This window comes from Geotrypetes seraphini, chromosome 1 (assembly GCF_902459505.1).
Source record: "Geotrypetes seraphini chromosome 1, aGeoSer1.1, whole genome shotgun sequence".
Classification (NCBI taxonomy): Eukaryota; Metazoa; Chordata; class Amphibia; order Gymnophiona; family Dermophiidae; genus Geotrypetes; species Geotrypetes seraphini.
The window spans coordinates 328927318-328948439 of NC_047084.1; the positions used below are offsets into that span (position 1 = coordinate 328927318).

A 21122-nucleotide genomic window follows, 5' to 3' on the forward strand; every position below is an offset into this window, starting at 1 on the left:
CCTGCTGCATAATGATGAGCCTGTAACTGTTCCCGCTTATCTTTATCACCAACAGAGTGGACGGCAACACAGTAGGCACTGATGTTGTTCACAAAGACAAGCTTTATCAAAACACTAGTGTTTCAATGACTCGACACGAATCATGTTTTTGGCCAACTGTCCTGCGTCAGGAGTCAGTATTGGCCAAAGGATTTAGCTGCATTAACCACAAACCTGAATAATAAGTGTGACGCAACAAGGGTTCTCTGAAAGAAAACCATTGTGAATGGTAGAAAAAAAAAAACGTTTAAACAATCCTTTAGTGCTTTTTGGGTGCCATTCACAACCGAGAATCCTTGCTGAGTTACATTTATGATTCAGGCTTACAGTTAATACAACAATAGCCTTTGGCAAATACTGACTCCTGATGCAGGCCAGTTGGCTGAAACACAATTCGTGTCAAGTCGTTGAAACACTAGTGTTTTAAGAAAGCGCCTACTGTGTTGCCATCCACTCCATTGTTGCTTTGTACTACTTTTCTCATGGAGAACTTTCTGTTCTTCTGTTTCCCTGCTTATCTTTATGCCAGATTTTCAGTCCTATTCTGCTTATATCAGATATCAGTACCTAGATAGTGTAGAACACTGGCATGGTCCACAAATTTTGGAGCTTCCTGCTCCTGGTCCTCTTGAATAATTTTTGACTAACCATTGAGATGCCTGACCAAAAATTACGTGTTGGCTGGCTCTGAATTAAAAACAAAACTATGGTGTCGATATTCAACCATTGGCCATGTTTTGCTTATTGCCAACAAGGTCATTTCCTGGATATTCAAGGCCGGGACCTAAGTGGGCTTCGGCTTTGAATATCTGACTATTTTTAAGCTAAACACACAGCCTCTTAAGTTGAATATTCATCACTTAAGCAGCCATGGGTTACTGCATAAAAATAGGACATAATTTTATGCAGTAAAGCTGATTGCTTAATAGCTGAATATCAGCATTTAAGTGGCCAAGTGCTGTCTCTGCCCCCAACACAGCCAGCTTTATGCTTGGCGTTAACTGCAAAATTCAGCAGCACTTGGTGATTTAACTGGTCAGTGTAGCTTTACGCAATTTGAAAACCAAAGGTGACATTCTTTAAAAGTTTGTAAACCAACCCAGCTTCAGAGTTCCCTGGGGCATCCTACAGCAGCTGGTGTAGAAAGCCAAATATTTCCATGTCTCAGTCAAGCGTCAAGCCCAAGGGCACATTTCATAAGCCTCATACTGTAGCAGTAATATTAAGGAAATGTGACAAGCAGCCTTAGAAACTGAACTGTTGATCAGTACTCTCCAGCAAAGGCAGACGGGTAAAATGATCTACTCAACATTTGCTTCTTTAGCTATATGGGACTAGGCAGAAACAAATCAGACTGGTTTGAAGGATGGATGCCATTTTTTCTGTATGTTTATTTTTATAGTGGTCTGCATTTCACATTTTCCAGCATGCTCAAGAAGCTTGTTTTAAACACACTGCAGGGTATCTCATAATGCCTCTTGCTGCAAGTTTTGAACTAATTTACACATATGCTTGCTGAAAACAGGTAACACAATCCCTGTTCCAGGCTGTATCCCAGAGGTGTTCAAACTTCATGCGAGGAATGCTGTAAATTTTTTTTTTTTTTGCTCGCAGGAAACTGGTTAGGAAATATTAGACATTTATATCTTATTATTAAAATAACAAAAATGAGAAATTTTAAGAAATTTTGATTTAAAAAAATCCTTGTGTCACATGCCAGAATGTGGTGACAGTGACCCCATTATAATCCTTCAAGCTGCAGTTCTAAAAATACTTTTCAGATTTATCAATTATAATGTTAATAATACACTCAACTCTTGGCTTGTAGTTTATTTTGCTTTTTATTTTGACACTCTGTTCCTCCTCTTCCCTTCCTCCAGTTGCTCCCTCATGTTTCTCCAATTCTCTGTTGCTTAATCTTTCAGCCCACAATAACCCCCGTTTCCCCATTTGCTCCCTTACTCCTTTCAACCTAACTCCACCTATAGCTTTTTTTTCTCTAGTTTCTTCCCCATTTTCAGGCCACTGCCCAGGTATCAGCATGAAGTCATCCAACCATGTGCAGGAAGCTGCAGTACCTACTGCTCCAGCTGAGGGACGATAGATATGTGGAGAGAATGACACAGGGACAATATTTTCCCAGTTCCCATGAGTTTGTCGCCATCTCTGTCCCTTCCCCATTCTTGTAAGCTCTGCCTTAACCACACAAGCCTTGAACACTTATGATTTTAAAGTGTGTGAGGCTTCTGCAGATAAGGACAGAGCTTGCAGGACTGAGGCAGCGAAAGGAAAAGAACTTGCAGGGACAGGAAAATGAGTTCCCGCGGGGACGGGGAAAATTTTGTCCCCAAGTCATTCTCTAATGTGGAACCAGGAACCGCTGCTGGGCCTGCTGCACAAAGCTCAGTGCATGAAATAGAAGAGAAACTAAAGAGTCGTTTTTGAAGGTATGAAGACATGCTGCACCTCAGCACTTCACTTGGTGCTACACTGTTAGGGTTTAGGGGCTACACTTCTCCCTCCTTTTAGGATAACCTCCAACCCTCAGCTTCTTGCAGAGAGAAAACTAAGGGCTCCTTTTACTAAGCTGCGTTAGGGCTTTAACACGCAGAATAGCGCGCGCTAGACCTTAACGCCAGCATTGAGCTGGCGTTAGTTCTAGCCGCGTAGTGCGGGTTTAGCGAACGTTAAAATGCTGCGTGCGCTAAAAACGCTAATGCAGCTTAGTAAAAGGAGGAACAGAGCCAAAAACAGACATTAACATACACAACAACCAAGCTTATGCTTCACCTAACACCCTGCTAAGACTCCAAAAAGCCTATCATTGACTTGGGCTCAGCTGACTGGCAACAGAGAGCAGGCTGGGAAGTGGGGACTCGCTCAAGCTTAACTGATTGGCTGCAGGAAGCGGGCTGGACCTGCAAAGCAGCCACATAACACAGGGTAGTTCTTCTCAAGCTAAGAATTAAATCTCATGTTTCTATGGTTTGTGGCTGCTATTGTACAATGTTAAGAGTGCCCCTGGGCTCTCCATAGGCAGGACGGAAACCTTCGACAGGCTAAAACATGCCCTGCTGACAATATGCCGGACAACCCCGTTTCAACCAGAGGTGCATATTTTGGTTTAATTCTATAAGGAGCCACTTAGCTTTCCGTGGCAAGGCGGCACTTAAATGGCAGTATTCTAGTCATTTATGTGCCTAAGCTATGCCTAAATGACCTCTTATAGAATACTGCCTAGCAGAAAAGTATGTGCCACAATTTGATGGGTATGCATATTGGTGGAGTTTGGGTGAAGTGCACAGGTATCCATGCTAATTATATAATGCTATCATTTATGCAGGTGTGTGCCAGCATATAAGTGTAGAAATCACACTAGCGATAGGGTTAGTTTAAGTGATCACGCTTTAATGTATGCGTCTGCTCTGCCACTTGTGCTAGTATTTTCTAAAGAATGTAGGCATCAGTTTTTCTTTACAGAATAGGCTTACAACAGGTACCATGGACCAGTGCCTATAGTGGACACGCTGCTAAAGAATGAATCTTAACTTAGGTCTCATCTAAGCTTCTGCTCTATTCTTTATCTCTATTATCTACAACATGCTTCAAATCTTTAATCTGCAATCTTTAATCTGCAATCTAGTCTGTCAGCATCCAAACTCACTCGTTTCTCTGAAAGGAAAACCTTCACGCTTGGACTGCTTTATTGCTCATTCAAGTCAAAAGACTTCCGGCTAGACAAGGAGCTCGACAGGCAAGGTGACTGTGACGGCGGCTAAAGCAGAGGCAGCAGCTGCAGGGCACTCGGTGAGCTCAGCTTATTCCCTAGAGCTTCTACAGTACAGATAAACTTGATGTAGATTAAGTTAACACATTCTTCTACTCCTAAACCCTTGAGCAAAAATCTCTCATGTCAAAGCATCTAAAACTCACACTGGTCTCTGAAAGGATATTTAATATTTTGGTCATGGTCTGTTGGATATTGCTGTTCTATGCAGTGATATTTAGTTCGGCAAAACTTTTAGCTCTAGTTCTTAATCAGTTACAAAACATATCATTTCTATTTTTATTTTATTCTAGCTTTGACCATCTTAAATTCTAGTTTTTATTCAAACCTCTTCTGAAAATGTTAAGTTCTCTTTCGGTTCTTATTCTGGTCACAAACATGACAAATTTCAGTTCATGCTAGGCAGACTAGTGCTGCCCGATTCACCGATTCACTTCAATGAATTTATTTGAATCTATTCGTTGTCCGAGAACATCGGACTCACCGATTCAGCGACCCTCACCCTGGTGAGACCTGGCATATCTCAGAGGCCTCCTAAAATAGCAGAAGTGGCGGTGCTCTGAACGGGCTGTTTCACAACCTTTCCCCTGCCACGTCACTGATGATGTCATTGGTGATGCAGCTGAGAAAAGCCCTAGAGGACCAGTCGTGAAGCAGCCCATTCAGAACACTGCCACTGCTTTAGGAGGCATCGAAGGTATGATCGGTTTCACGGTGGGAGGATCGGTGGGGTGCTGCGGCGGTGGGAGAGGAGGAAAGCTGCTGCTCAGGGAGATGAGAAGGGAGGAAAGATGCTGCAGATGGGGAGAAAGGAGAGAGGAAGAATTGGGGCGGAGGAGAAGAAGGGAGAGATGAAACAGAGGTAAAAAAAGGGGTGAGGGAGAAATCCTTCATATGGTGGAGGGGAGGGACTGAGGGAGACATGCATGGAGAACAAAGAGGGAAAAATGTTGGACAAAGGTTGGAGGGCAGGGAGAAAGGGTGCATGGGGAGAGAGAAAGGAATGTTATATATCAGGGGTGTACAACCCGCGGCCCATGAGCCAAATGCTGCCCAGTGAAGTATTTTGTGCGGCCCCACTCGAGAGTCGAGGGCGATGCGTTGTTTTCCTCTGCCGCCCCTGGGTGTTTATTGTCTTACCTGCTCCCTCCTGTCTTGCAGCAGCGTTTGCTCAAAAACACGGGCAGCGGATTTTCTATGCCTCTTGCGGCTGACCTGGAAGTGTTCCCTCTGACTAGCAGTGAGGAGGGAGCCGGCCTGAAGGTAAACACCCGGGGCACAGAAAGGAGGGAGGGAGAAGGGCGTGAGACATGAGAGGGAGGGAGCACAAACTTAGGAGAAATGATGGAAGGAAGGAAGGAAGGAGAGAGGGGCACGAACTTAGGACACAGAATGAAGGGAAAGATAGAGGGGAGCATGAGCCATAAAATGGAAGAATGGAGTGAGTGAAGGAAGGAGATGCAGAGGTGAGGGAGATAATAGAAAGGGAGAATAGGTTGTCTGAGAGAGGGAAAGAGATGGTGCAATTGGGGAGATAAAGAAAGAGGAGAACTGTTGGGCAGAGAGAGGAGGAGACAGAGAGAGAATTATTGGACATGGTGGTGGGAGAGAAGTGAGGTAGAGATGCATGGGTGCAGAGAGGAGGAGAACATGCTGGGCTGAGGCAGCCTCCTGGACTTTTTTTTTTTTTTGGGAGGGGAGAGTATTAAAAGAAGTGCCAGATTGGGCGTGGGGGGGAGAGACCAGAAACAGAGGACAGAGAGAGAGATGGTGGGCAATGGTCTAAAGGGAGAGCAGTTGGACCTGGGGTGGTGTGGAGGAAAAGGGAAAAAGATACTTGAAGGGAGAACTGTTGGAAAGAGAAAAATAAATGGTGGACCTGGGGAAGGGAGGGAGGCAGGAGGGCAGAGGGAGAAATGGGATGGGGGGATGTTGGGAAGAGAAAGAGAGAGAAGTTGGATCTGGGGATGGAAGGGAGGGAGAAATGTTAGGCCTGTGGATGGAAAGCAGAGAGATGCAGCATCTCTCTTTTTTTTCTCCACTTAATTGTTCAGCATCAAGGGGGGGATTAGAAAAACAGAAAAGAGAGGGAGCAAATGTTGGACCATGGAGATAGAGGAGGCAGTAGGGAAGAGAGCTGGGATAAGATGATGCTAGGGGATGGAAAGAAAGGGAAAGGGAGCCTGACCAGTGGAGAGAGGGAAGGGGATTCTGAAAGTGGTGAGCCATGTGGATAAGGTCAAAAGGGAGATGACAAGATAAGTGAGAGAGTAGTGGTAGAAATGTGGTAATGGGGAGTAGATAGAAGGGAATAAGAGGCTGGGAAAGGAGTGAGATGGGAAATGGGAGAGCTAGGGACTGAGAGAAGATGGAGAATTGAGAGGTAGATGAACATTTAAAAAGAAGAAGGGTGAGAAAGATGGCAAGATTTGAGTGGACAGAGGCAGAAAAGAAAAAGTTAAGAAAGCTGAAAGGGAAAAATCAATACATTGGAGACAGGCATAAGAAGGAAATGGAACGAGAGAAGAGGAGAATAAAATGGACAGCAGACACTGGAAAGAGAATTAGTTGAAGATAGAGAAAAAGCAGAAAGAGAAACTGGAACGAAGATGATGGAAAAACAAAACATCCAGAAAACAAGGTAGAAAAAATTGTTTTATTTTGAATTTATTAACTGGAATATGTTAGCTTTGGGATATGTGCATCACAATTATGTTTGTATTTAGTGGCGTAGTCATATACAGCTGATTTGCGGGAGGGACTGGAGCCAAAAATTAGTTGATGGGAACCAAAGTTTCTCCCCACTGAGTGCAATTTATAAATACTTGAGCTAGTGGGGATTCCCAAGTCCTGCCAACTGAAGACATCTTCCTCCAGTCTGGCAACTCAAAATCTCCAAGCTTTGCAGCCAATGGCAATATCCTTAAACTGCCCCTGCTTTCATGCAATATTGCTGCCAGCTGCAGAACTTGGGAAGTTGGAGGGGGAGGGGGAGGAGGTGGCTGTCAGTTGGTGAGGCTTGGGGATCCCTACTAGCTACAGCAGGGGAGATATTCATTTTGAGGTAGCCTAAGCTCATAGTGGGAGGCCCAAAAAAGCAGTAATATTTACCCTGATTAAACGATCGTCAACGTGCACTGCTGACAGCTGATTCAGCATCCCCGCTCTGATGAGGCTGTAATAGAAGTGAATGGGAGAACCAGGAGCGCGCATCTCTGCTCATCAGAATGGGGATGCGGAAGCCTGTGGCTGCTCCCACTGTCAGTGGTGTGCGTGGAGGATCACTCAGTCAGGGTATTACTGCTTTTTTGGGTTCCTCTCCACAGTGTCCCTTTAATGAAGGTTTATTATTAGATACATACATCTTCTATATTAGTGATTGCAAATTTGGGACCTGCTCAACCTTTTTTTTGCTCATCAGCTGGTGTTAGTGTGGCCCCAGAAAAATTTTTTTAGGCCAAAGTGGCCCAGGGAAGCCAAAAGGTTGGACACCCCTGTTGTACATGATAATGGAGGGGAGGAAAGGAGAGATGCTGATTGGAGGGGAATTGAGAGGTTTGACCCAGGGCACAAGGCAGGGAGAGAGATATGGTAGACAGTAGGAAAGAAACAAATGTTGGATATGTCAGTGGGAGGTAGAAAAAAATAATTTTATTTTTTATTTTGTGATTACAATATGTTAGATTTGAAATGTGTATCCTGCCAGAGCTGCTGTTAGACAACAAACTTGAGCTAGGACCTAACAAAAAGGAAAAATATTTTTTATTTTGTTGACACCATAGCACCGGCGTGGGATTGGAGATGGCAAAGAGGTGGTGGGGTGGGTGGAAAGACTACAAAATACACCTGCCAGGACGTTTGAAAAAAAACACCTGATTGGGCAGGAAAAGTGAATCAAATCACAAAATATATTCAATAGGAAAAATTTTCCCTGAATCAGGCAGCACTAAGGCAGACACAATAATTGCAGTTTTTATTCAGTCCTCGTCTGAAAATTTTAGGTCTCCTTTTACAAAGCCACGCTAGGGCCTTAACGCGCAGAATAGCATGTGCTAGCTGCTACCGCCTCCTTTTGAGCAGGCAGTAGATTTCCAGCTAGCGCACGCTAATCCGGTGTGTGCGTTAAAACCGTTAGCGCGGCTTTGTAAAAGGCACACTTAGTTCTTATTCAGTTCTTTAGTTCATGTGTATGTATAAATATATGTCAAAAGTTCCTCTTAAGACATTTCTGTTAAGAAAAATTTATAGTTCTTATTCTATTTGGGACAGTACATTTTCTATTCCTATTCAGTTTTTGTTTTGAAGAAAAAAAAAATTCTTGGTCTTGTGAACTAATGGTCAAAATTTTTTGCTCTGATTCTTATTTGCAGTAACAAAAATATCCCTGGCTTAGGCACTTCTCTCCTTTTGATTTCCATCTTGAGTTTGTCATCTTTTTATTATTTAACAGTTTAACTAATTGGATTCTGCACATTGCAATGAAGTTTTATTGCAAATGGTAGTTTTATCAAATACTAAGAAATACAAATACAAAATATACGTTTATTTGTAAGCTTGACTGAGATATTTTTGCTCAAGGGTACATATTTACACTATATATAATAAAGTTGAGATAAGGAATTTTTTCCATTTGGGTACAGAAAGTTCTGTTTTGCAGCAGAAAAATTACTAGTGGATGCTTAAAAGGAGCTAACTTACTAAGCCAAATTAAAGTTTTTCACCATCATTCACTCCCTTTTACTTACAAGATTGAGATTATTTTAATTTAAACTTAGGGCAGTTTTCTAGCACGGGGAGCTACGCTGAATGGCCCGCACTGCTCCCGACGCTCATCGGGAGCCGCGTGAGCCATTCAGCGCAACTCTGGCCCACATCACCCCTAGTCAAGGACAATTATTGTAATGGCTAGGCTAGAGGAAAGGTGGAGAAAAGTTAAAAATGGTGAGGAAAAATCATGGGTTAAGAATCAAGGCTTATGTTCTTATAACCCCGACTCAGTCTGAAGTCCAGGAGAGCAAGAAAAACTGCTGGACCAAGCAAAAACAAATAAAATAACTACTACTAATAATAATAATCATTGCTGTGGTGCAACCAGACATATGCTGTGCTGTATACCAAAACATGGAAGAGACAGTCCCTGCTCAAAAGAGCTTACAATCTAGTTAAGACAGACAAACTTTACAAAAAGCTGCATTTGTATCAGTGGTCTCAAACTTGCAGCCTACCAGGTACTATTTTGAGGGCCTCTGTATGTTTATCATAATCACAAAAGTAAAATAAAACAGTTTCTTGATCATATGTCTCTTTAGCTATAAATTACAATATTATTATTAAGACTTAGCCAAAAAGAAAGATTAATAAACTATAAAGAGTTTTACCTCATGCAAAATTATCATTTCTTTAATAAGACATTAACTATGTTTTCCGAGGCCCTCCGAGTACCTACAAATCCAAAATGTGGCCCTGCAAAGGGTTTGAGTTTGAGACCACTGATCTATAAGCTACATTTTGAAACCACACTATGCATTTTGGCAAGCCATGAAGGATAAAACCACTGCTTACCCATCTCACAGTAGGGATCACCATCCTCCAAATGGAAGACATTGTTACTGATAGGTTTATGACAGGCCACACACACAAAACAGGAAACGTGCCAAGTCTGCTTCAAAGCATTGATGACTTCCTGTTGGAGAAAAGAAGGTCTAATCAGCAAATTATTCTGATTTTAGGATCGTCCTGGAAGTGGTCATGATCTGTGTCTAAAGGTGTTACCTGGCCAGTAACTCTTTATGACTCTCAAAGAGCTGCTGTAAGAGAAATTTATAAACTGACCCCATGGCTAAAATTTCAGGTCCATGAATTCTAAATAAAGCTTTTTTTTTAAAGAATATGTTCCAATCTAATGCCTTATACAATATCTTCAAGTGATTCAGAGAGATGAGGCATGACTTTTAATTTTAAGGTTTATTTTACTAAGAAAATGTTCTGCTAACTTCTGTTTTTGTTATTTACTAGCTAGATGTAATGCAAACCCCAGAATATTTGCCATTCCTCCGACTCCTGCTGCTTTTCTTTCACCAATGAACAAAACCAGTTATGAAGCAATCCATGAATTAAGCCTTGCAAGCTGTGCCTTGGATAGTGCTCTATGACTGCTTGAGTACCCAAATAAATGAATGTAAACCGTTCTTAGCTCCCCAGGGAGAACAGTATAGAAAATTGAATAAATAAATTTCTACGGTGAAATGAGATCCTCTGTTTTGTGCATACTCTAATGCTTCTTAGATGGACCTAGATCAGCATGCCCCAGACATAACTCAGAGCAAAAGAGAAGGAATCCAAAATTTTGTGGTCTCAGGTTTGTCCACACAGACCTCCTTGGTAATGTCTTTGAGTTAGCATTTATACCTGGCTCTTACACTTACACAAATCAAGCTTTACCCTGGTATTCCAGCTTTTATTTTTATATTTGCAGAATTCAAGGTGACCAATTAAAATTATCCAGGTTACTGGCAGTGCTCTCCTTCCAGTGGGAGGGAGGGTAAGGTTCCCAGCTGCCAGAAAACACTGTTATCCAGGTTACTGGCAGTGCTCTCCTTCCAGTGGGAGGGAGGGTAAGGTTCCCAGCTGCCAGAAAACACTGTACAGAACATTCTGTAGGACCAGGAATGCTAAAAGAGAACAGCTAGAAGGGGAGCACTGGAGAAGATGATATATCAAGTGAGGCGGGATTGGATGAGTTTCTATAACAAAAATGTGATCTACTCAGAAAAAATGTACCAAAAGTAGGGTTACAAATAACAGAAATCAAAGCTACAAAAGTTTGGAAGGGCAACTTTTATTTTTGAAGTTTTTGTGTACTATAAGGTCAGTAGAATGGGACGATGCAATTTTTCACAATTTTGCTTTTTTCATGTTCTCCAGTCTAAAGTCTACATGGTATCTAATATGGAGGTATGTGATTTCCAGGGTTATTATTTTCTATATTTAACTCTGCAGCTAATTTTGCCAAATAAAAAAAAATGTGCCGACTACTGCAGGCTGAATTTCAATGTGCGTTTATGAAACAAATGAACCAACTCAAAAACTGACCCCATGGTCCAAAAGTATCTTCAATACAATATCAAAGAAAATCCTCCACTGGTATTTAATCGTGGAGCTCAGCGGCCCAAATTTGTATCTATTTATTCGATTTTCAAAAAAATATAACTATGAAGTTAGTTTTTTTGAAAATCGAACAAATAGTTGCAAATTTGGGCCGCTGAACTCCATGATTAAATACCAGTGGGAGATTTTCTTCGACATAAATGAACCATACACGACTTGGCTATATTAGGCTCAGTTTCCTGAATTTATATTATTTCCACCTATAATTATGATCCAATGAAGTCTGCTTACAGGACACTGCCTGTCAAAGGCAGAGTCCAGTGTCAAGTTCACTACCCTCGGTTCTCTGGCTCAGCTTATTAACATGACAAACATCCTACAACTCCAGATTCCAGCCATTGTTGTCATTTTAACAGACCAGATTTATCCTTTCTTCTCTTGCTCCATGGCCAGTACCCTAGTAACACCCCCCCCTTTTTTTTTTTTTTTTTTTACAAAACTGCGAAAGTGGTTTTTAGTGCCGGCTGGCACGCTGAATGTTTTGCTCCTGACACTCACAGAGCTCCTATGTACGTCGGGACCAGCCCAGAGCATCCAGCATGCTGGCCTACGCTAAAAAACACTGTGGTTTTGTAAAGGGGAGGGGCAGTAAATACCCTACTAATAAAAATCAACCAATCAGTTGTAGCTGATGCTTTTTTTACTGAATAAACTTAATACACTTGAGAGTTCTGCTCCTTTCATTAAGGAGGCAGCTTGGAATAACTCACTCAGGAGCAAAGTGCAAATGGGGCCATGAGGTATTTAGGATTGATGGGTGAGTTGCATGTAGTAGGATGCTACAGAGTGAACTGTTTATTGCTATTGTACAAGTGCATTGTGCTGTAACGATAGCACCTAGATGGAAAGACTTTCCCCAATGTTTGCCCATCCATACAGTACATTTGGATTTCTTTGCACATTCTCAGACCTATGAGTTTTAACAGAGCAACAGAGCCAGAAGCAGCAAGGCTGCAGGGAGATCAGACCCCATCACCTGAGGATTATCTGGGAGTTATGAAGACGCTAGTCAGGTCCTGTTTTCATCAACAGCATTTCTCTGTTCTAGTCGAATCCATCATCCTTTCTCGGTTAGATTTTTGTAATTCAATCGTATTTAAGTCTAACCAAAACTAGCTTACGGAGGCTCCAGTTGATTCAGAATTCCACAGCTAGGTTGATTTTCAGCAAGGGTAAATTTGAACATGTATCTCCAAACTTCATTGTTTTACGATATTCTCCAGGATACTCTTCAAATGTTCTTGTTTAACTTTCAAGATTCTATTTGTCATATGCTCCTCACTTGGACCTCTTTCCTGGAACTTTCAAAGATTGTGTCTTGTTAGGACCACGCAAAATCTCACAGCCTGTTTTACAAAGCCAGGCTAGCAGGTGCCGCGCCACAAAACAGCCCCGAAGCCCTGTAAATCTCTATGGGCTTCGGGGTCGTTACTGCGGCTTTGTAAAACAGGCCCTCAGTCTTTTCCTTCTCTTAAAGGAATTGTTTTTACTGGTAAATTAGGGAAATCCTATCCTTTCAAACTAATAGAAATATGGAATGATACTCCTCTAAGGTTAAGAAAATTAGGTTCATTTCAACTTTTTCATAAAAATTTTAAAACATGGTTATTCTCTAAATTGTAAACTCATGTTCTTTTTTATATATTTTTAAAATTGATGTAAACCGAGTTGAGCTTTATTATATGAAGATGACCCGGTCTATAAAGCTAAGTTTTAGTTTCGTTTAGTGCTGCAGGGACCCTAACCCTCATGGAATAAATGGCAAGAAAAGCTACGGCGGCAGCAGCAGGGCAGTCATAGGTGTGTCAGTGGGGACTCGGCTCCTGCTAGCTGAAGAGGAGACAGTTTTTCCACAGTGACACAGACATCAGGTAGTAGGTGAAGGACCCAATCCCCACTAAATAAAGAGGAGACCGCTGTACTGGTGGAAGGGCCATCTGGCACAAAGGTGAAAGGAAACATGGCAGAGGGCAAAGAAAGGAGTAGGAGAAAAAAGCAGAAGAGAGAGCAGGGGTGAGCGTTAAAAGGGTGGGTGAGTAAGCAAAAAGAATGCCCTAAACCAGGCGCTTCTCCTCCTTGCTGGCATCTCGCCGTGGCACATAGTTTGCGATACACTGCCCTAAACCAACAGCACAGCTATATGGTCAACCAGCTGAACATCACAGCTATCTGTTTAGCTCAGTAGTTCCCAACCCTGTCCTGGAGAGCCCCCCAGGCCAGTTGGGTTTTCAGGATAGCCCTAATGAATATGCACGAGAGAGATTTGCATATAATGGAGGTTCCAGGCATGCATATCTGCTCCATACGTATTCATTAGGGCTATCCTGAAAACCCGACGGGTCAGGGGGTACCTCTAGGACAGGGATGAGAACTACTGGTTTAGCTGCTAGGAGCCAGCAGCCTATGTACATTCTGCATCACTGCTGTACGCATAGTGCCACTGAAGATATGTGTTTTATTTAAATGCCAAGGCCATGTGTTCAATAAAACTCAAATGTGACTACTGGGCTGTGCACTACTATGTCTCTTGCTTCTACCCCTATTGTGAGGGGGAGGAGACAAATATTAAATGAGAGAAAAAAAAATAGTTGTGCCAAAAGGATTCAATTATTTAATACAAGTGCCACATTGGTTATGGTGTGTGAAAATATCTTGTACAAGTTGAATGAAGAGAATCCACTAACTTTGGCACCCTAACCTCAGTAAATGACAAAATGAAAGCTGCTGGAGAAACTGAACATATAAAACCGATAACTTGAAGAGTGGCTAAAAGACTATATTCAAGCATAGAAATTCCTAGAGATGGTGCCAAGTGAAAACAGGAGATTAATTATTGAATTATTTACTTATTTATTTAAAAGATTTAGATTCCACACCATCCACGGTTCTGAGCAGATTATATAAAGTTACATAAAACCACCATAAAACATTGAAAGATGCTAGAAAAATACACTGAAGCATGGCAAGGGTTTCAGTGTTTTGCAAGCAGAACAAAGGCAGCATTCAAAAGAAGTGCAGTTCATGGGGGGGGATTGAAAGGGAATAAAAACCAGGGACAGGTGTGGGTAGGGAGTTACTGTAGTATGAGAGTATGTTTGTGGGGGGGGGAGAGAGGGATGGAGGAAGGAAAACATAGAAGGGAGGGGGAGGAAAATAGAAAAGATGGTGAGCACTAGTCACTTTGGTAGTTTACAGGTTTTCTGTAAGTTATATAGTAACACAATTTGTTTTCGGAGTTGGAAAATACTTGGTATGTTGCAAAAATAAAATAAAATTTAACAAATGTCTCAAAAAAACTAAAGCCTAAGAAGACTGCCAGCTTACATAAGACAAAGTCATTACCCATAAACCTGCTTAAATAAAGCTTTTAAGCATGTTCAACAATCTTAACTTACCGCCTCTTTTATAAACGCATAGTGTGGGTTTTAGCTCCAGCTGCGGCGGTATCTGCTCCGACGCTCATAGGAATTCTATGAGCATCGGAGCAGTTACCGCCGCTGCTAAAACCCATGCTATGCATGCGTAAAAAAGGGAGTAAGTTGGTCCATTCAAGAGGGACTACTAAGGAGAAAGGCCAAGCCCGTGTCTCTGCAAAGTAAATTTACTTCTTTTTTAAAAATAGATCTTTATTTTCAAAACTTATAAACAGTGCAACAATTATACATACAATAACAACAAATAACAACACTTAAATTCGTGCAAACATTTGAAACAAATTACCCCATCCCCTCCCCCTCCCTACCTGGATGTGTGTAAAAATCTAATAAATCCAGGAACTAAGGATTTAGTCTTTCTATTGCTTGACAAATACCTCAAATGGACTCCAAATCTCTCTGAACTTTTTATTATTTCCAGATTGTTCCACTAGTTCCACTATCATCCTTTCATATCTATAGTATAAAATGAATTATATAATATATAACTTAATTGAATAAAGTACAATAAAATTTAAATTAGAGTGCTCAGTGTGATATCTTATTCAAAACCAGCAGGTTTATAGAATAAAGATGTATTGTAGCTACATCATTGCACTCACCTACCTACCAACCCTTAAGTACTTATTAAATCTGGACTATTATAGTTGACTTGTACAAATAAAACAATATAAAAAGTACTTGGCTGAATCCAGATGAAGATGATTGTCAAATGAAAGATACAAGGTCCAAGATCAATAAACACGTCTTCTCAAGATGAAAAAAGAAGTATGCATCAAAACCAGCAACACAAATTAGGAGTAGCTCCTTGCACGATTGTCAGCACCTACAACAGTTACAAGTATGCATACTTCTTTTTTCATCTTGAGAAGACGTGTTTATTGATCTTGGACCTTGTATCTTTCCTTTGACAATCATCTTCATCTGGATTCAGCCAAGTACTTTTTATATTGTTTTATTTGTACAAGTCAACTATAATAGTCCAGATTTAATAAGTACTTAAGGGTTGGTAGGTAGGTGAGTGCAATGATGTAGCTACAATACATCTTTATTCTACAAACCTGCTGGTTTTGAATAAGATATCACACTGAGCACTCTAATTTAAATTTTATTGTACTTTATTCAATTAAGTTATATATTATATAATTCACTTTATTTTGACATTATATAAGGTTGGTGAATTCATTATTATAGTTTATTTCTCCAATTTATTTATATATATCTATAGTATAAACACAATGTTTCCCACTAAAAAGAAAAATTCAACCTATCCCAATTTTTCCAATTTCTAGTTATTAATTGCATGGCCACCCCAGTCATAATAAGATATCTGTTTTGATGTTTGTCAATTAAACTATTAAGTTTCAACAATGTCCCGAATAAAACCATGTCATAAGACAATGGAATAGAGACACCTAATACCATATTAATTTTGGCCCAAATTGACTTCCAAAAATTATCACTGGACAATAAAATAGCAGATGGTCCAATGTCCCTACTTCAAGTTGACAGTGCCAGCATCTATTAGACCTTAAATTATCCAACTTTTGTAAATGAATTGGGGTCCAAAATATTCTATATAACAAAAAGAATCAAGTTTGTCTCATAGATGCTGATGCTGTACATTTTATACTCCAAGTCCAAATCCGTGGCCATTGCATAGCAGAAATATGCTGCTTTGCTTCTATACTCCAAATGTCTCTTAAGCTTGTTTTAGGTTTTTTCACCAAATATTCAGATATTTGGTGGCTTGATGCCCTTGAAAATCTGTCTGGAAACATAGACCAGGCAAACTATACTGACTTTTTAAATTACGCCAGTCAGAGAACCCCTTCTGAATGGCCTGTTTCAACTGCAACCATTTATAACCTTGAGATTTTGAAATATCGAATAATTGTTATAACTGTAATAAAGATACCATTTTCCCCATTGAAAATTACATCATCTAGAGCAGTGTTTTTAAATCTTTTTTGGGCAAAGGCACACTTGTTTCATGAAAAAAATCACGAGGCACACCACCATTAGAAAATGTTAAAAAATTTAACTCTGTGCCTATATTGACTATATATAAAGTAATTCACTTGAGTGCCACCGCCGCCATCGGGAACAGGCCGGCGCCAAGTTCTCCCTGCTTCTCTTCCCCGCGGGGCCGACCAACTCTCGCCACCCGTCGTCAATTCTAACGTCGGAGAGGACGTTCTAGGCCAGCCAGGCAGCGATTGGCTGGCCCAGAACGTCCTCTCCGACGTCAGAATTGACGCGAGTGGCGAGAGTTGGCCGGCCCCACAGGGAAAAACAGGGAGAACTTGGCGCCGGCCTGTTCCCGATGGCGGCGGTGGCACTCAAGTGGCTAAAGAGCCGCAGTTTGCCGGCCTAGGGACAACACTGGAGGGTGGCCAGCTGTGCACCCCCTTGGGACGTAAACCCGGGGTGGGGCAGACCGCCCCCCCCACCCTGGTATGCCACTATCTGTACCTCACTCCCTCCCTATGACCAAAAATTCTCCTTTCTTCTATTCCCCGTGTACACAACCATCTCTTTCCCTCCCTTCCTCTCTCCAAAGTCCATGCCTTCTGTGTCCAAACACTCATTCCCTCCCCCACCTCAGCATCTCTTTCCCTCCCTTCCTCTCTCCCAAGTCCATTTCTTCTGTGTCCAAAAACGCATTCCCTCCCCCACCTCAGCATCTCTTTCCCTCCCTTCCTCTCTCCCAAGTCCATGCCTTCTGTGTCCAAAAACCCATTCCCTCCCCCACCTCAGCATCTCTTTCCCTCCCTTCCTCTCTCCCAAGTTCATGCCTTGTGTCCAAAACGCACTCCCTCCCCCCTTTTGTGTTCCGTGTTTGCCTCCCAGCCCATCTTTGCAACTTTCTCAGCAAAACAAAGCTCAAGCCGCGAGGCTTGTCTTCTGCTTCCTGCCTGCCCTGCCGCGCACAAATAGCCGAACGGAAGTATTCTCCGACGTCAGTGCTGACGTCGGAGGGCAGGCTTTGCTTAAGCCCTCCCTCTGACGTCAGCGCTGACATCGGGGAACGCTTGCGATCGGCTATATGTTAGCTGCAGGGCAGGCAGGAACAGAAGACGAGCCTCGCGGCTCGAGATGTATTGAACTCCGCGGGTCCCCCGTCCAGCTCTCTCCTGCCCACGTGGGGCGGACCGCCCCTCTCCCTAGACTGTGGCCTAGGACCCTGGGGGAGCCCGGGCCCCCTGTCAGCTCCGGGCCCCTGAATGCAGGACTGGTGGTACTGCCCTGATGGCGGCCCTGACCGTACGGCACACCAGGCAACATCTCGCGGCACACTAGTGTGCCGCGGAACAGCGGTTGAAAAACACTGATCTAGAGTACGTATGCCTGCCTGTAACCACTGTTTCCAGAGGATTTTAGACTCGCCGATTTGTATCTTGGAGTTCAACCATAGGGACTGACATTTAGGGCTCTTTATACAAAGGTGCGCTAGCGGTTTTAGCGTGTGCTTAGCGCACACTAAAATGCCCCGCGCTAGACGCGGGGCATTTTAGGCAGACGGTAATTTTTAAGCAGACGGTAATTTTTAAGCAGACGGTAATTTTTCATCTAACATGCACTAAGCTTGTGCATGCGCTAAAAACACTAGCACACCTTAGTAAAAGGAGCCCTTAGTTTGCTTTATCGGAATAGGAGTTAAAGAGTCAATAAATTTTAACGTGATCCATATTGAATGAAAAATAATATTGTCCTTGTATATTATAGGAAGCTTGATACTCAAAATATGGCTAAAATGAAGTGGGCAATATAACGTGGTATACAATTTTCCACTCAATATAGGAGTGGAAAATTGTATACCACGTTATATTGACTATTTAGGCCACTCAGGGTGATAACACTTTAAGATGAAGTGGGGCCATAAGATGACTTTCCAGAATCAATCAATCCGGCAGATTCTCCATGAGTTCAGGAAGGATCCAATACATACCCTGACGCAAAATAAAAGCTTGATAGTATCTATAAAATTTACCCCTCCCATTGATTGAGATTTTTGCAATGATACTAAGGCTATTCTAGGGGCTCCTTTTACTAGGGTGCGCTAGCATTTTTAGCTCGCACTAAAGATTAGCATGAGCTAAGCACGCGCTAAATAAAAAATATTAACGCAAGCTCTGTGGAGGGGTTAGCGTTTAGCATGTGTGGCATGTAGTGCACGCTAAAACTGCTAGCGCACCTTAGTAAAAGGAGACCTAGGAGTTTTACCAAGCCAAAGGAATTTTGAAAGAATCCCATTTAGTTTTTTGTAAAAAGATGATTGAAAATAAATTGGTAACATACTCATTTGGTATCAAACTACAGGCAAGATCATCATTTTGATGGTTTGGACTCACCCCTATCAAGAAAGATGTAATGGATTCCAATACTTACACGTTTCTTTGACTTTCGACAATAAGGATTTTTCATTTACTGTAATCTTCCAATGTCTTTTGACTCATTATATCTAAGTATTTTATTTACCAAAACGATCAACCAATTCCAGTAAATGAGGGATAGTAGAGTCAGGATTTTTCAAATGAAGCAATATATCATCTGCATAAACCGAAACTTTATAATCTTGGCCTGCATATGAAATTCCTTGTATCTCTTTTGCCTGCTGATTAGCCAACAACAAAGGTTCCAAAACAATATCAAAAAGCAAAGGAGATTAGGGACATCCTTGTCTAACTCCCCTTTTTAGACAAAAACGCTCCGAGAATGAATTATTAATATATAATCTAACTGAGGGGGAACTATACAAGGTTTGAATCATTTGAATATATCCGGAACCTATCCAAACCAATACATTGCTTGGTATATAAAAGTCAATTCTACTCGATCAAAGGCCTTCTCTGCATCCAAGGAAACAAAGAAAGCCGAATATCTATTGTTTTTGCTAAATTAAGCATATGAAGTGCCAATCTAGTATTATTTGCAGAATGTCTTTGAGCAACAAAACCCGTTTGGTGCATTCCAATAACATAAGGGAGAGCCTTAGCTAATCTCAGAGCCAATAGTTTAGCCAAAATTTTTCCATCCACATTAATTAAATAAATAGGCCTATAGTTTGAAACCAACATGAGATCTCTGTTTGGCTTTGGCAAAACAATTGTTAAAGCTTCTGCCATAGTACCTGATTTGTCAGTTGTGATTGATACAATTGAAAAAGATGAGGTAACAATATATTTTGAAAGGATTTGAAAAACTCCACAGTATATTCATCACCACCCGGAGCAGATCCTGCTCTAAGATACTTTAATGCTCACTATAGTTCTGAAAAAGATATAGGTGCCTCAAGATTTTCTTTTACCTGCTCTGGAATTTTGGGTCCATGAATTGAATTCAAAGTCTCTACCTTCATTCTCATTATTTGAATATAGCTCAGAAGAGTATAAAGCTTTATAATAATTCAAAAATTGGTTTAAAACATTAGTTATATGGGTATAAATCTTGCTTTTTTCATTTTTAATGGCCACAATCTTTTCTCTTCTCTTTTTAGCTTTAAGATAGTTAGCCAACACTCTTCCCGCTTTATTCGAGTTTCCATAATACACTGCTTGCTGACAAAACAAATATTTTCTAGCCAATTGTGAGCAAATCTCATTATATCTGTATTTAGTTTTCATTAGGGCAGTTAAAATTTCTAGATTCCATTTTAAAGCCCATTTTGATTCTAAATCAGAAATAATTTTTTCCAAATTAGAAAACTTCATTCTAAGTAATTTCCTAACATGCGCGAATAGGATACAATTTGCCCTCTTAATGTTGCCTTAAAAGCATTCCATATAGTTTCCAAAGGGATCTCCTCTGAGGCGTTGAGTTGAAAAAACCCCTTCACTTTTATTTGAATTTTCTCTAGAAAGTTTGAGTCTGCAAGCAGTGTATTACTGAATCTCCAAACAGGTCTCTGGGAATCCTCTTTAGTGAACTGATATTCAATCCAAATTCCCGCATGATCTGTCAAAATAATAGGATCTATATTAGCTTTTGTGACCTGTTGAATAAAATGATCTGAAACAAAAAAATAATCAGTTCTTGAAAATGATTTATGAACTAGGGAACAAAATGTAAATTCCCGAGCATTAAAATTGAAAATCCGCTATATATCTTTTAAACCGCAATTATTCATTATATTATCAAGACCTAAAGATTTCAATTGTCTGCTTGGTTGTTTATCCATAATTGGATCTATTATAGCATTGAAGTCTCCAGCTACGATTAAATTAGGCATAGCCAGTGAAAGAATTACTTGTTGGAGTTTTTATAAAGAATTCTGCCTGATTTGAATTTGGGAATCACACATCCATTATTTGGCAAATATCTTTCTCTATTTATATGAGGAACTAAGCAATTCACCATCTATTTACTATATCCTCATTATATATTATCAAGGAATTTCTTTAACATCAACGATCTTCCAAAGTCTTCTGATATATTATGATTTACTAAAATGTTATATTGTTAATCCTTTCAAATGTCACTTTTCATTTCTCTTCTTCATACAGTCTTATATTCTGGTTATGGGATATGACCTCAGTGGCTACTTCTGTACAGAATAAATCTGTTGAAAGTACAGAATTTCAGTGTAGCTAGCCTCCTCATTGGTCAACCAGACATATGAAAACCCACACACCATTCACGTACCCTCCAATCAAAGAAGTCAAACAGAAAAAACTATATGATGACCTCCTAGC

At 41.0% G+C, this 21122-nt stretch overlaps 1 protein-coding gene across 11 annotated transcripts in view; it reads right to left on the reverse strand.

Annotated features, from left to right (window-relative positions):
* PDLIM5 (PDZ and LIM domain 5) overlaps positions 1 to 21122 on the reverse strand; it is a 468176-nt gene that overhangs the window by 14428 nt on the left and 432626 nt on the right. For all 11 annotated transcript variants that reach the window (XM_033957971.1, XM_033957962.1, XM_033958049.1 and 8 more), the window contains one exon: positions 9389 to 9509. In XM_033957971.1, the coding sequence (XP_033813862.1) occupies positions 9389 to 9509 (121 nt within the window). The remainder of the gene's footprint in view (positions 1 to 9388; positions 9510 to 21122) is intronic.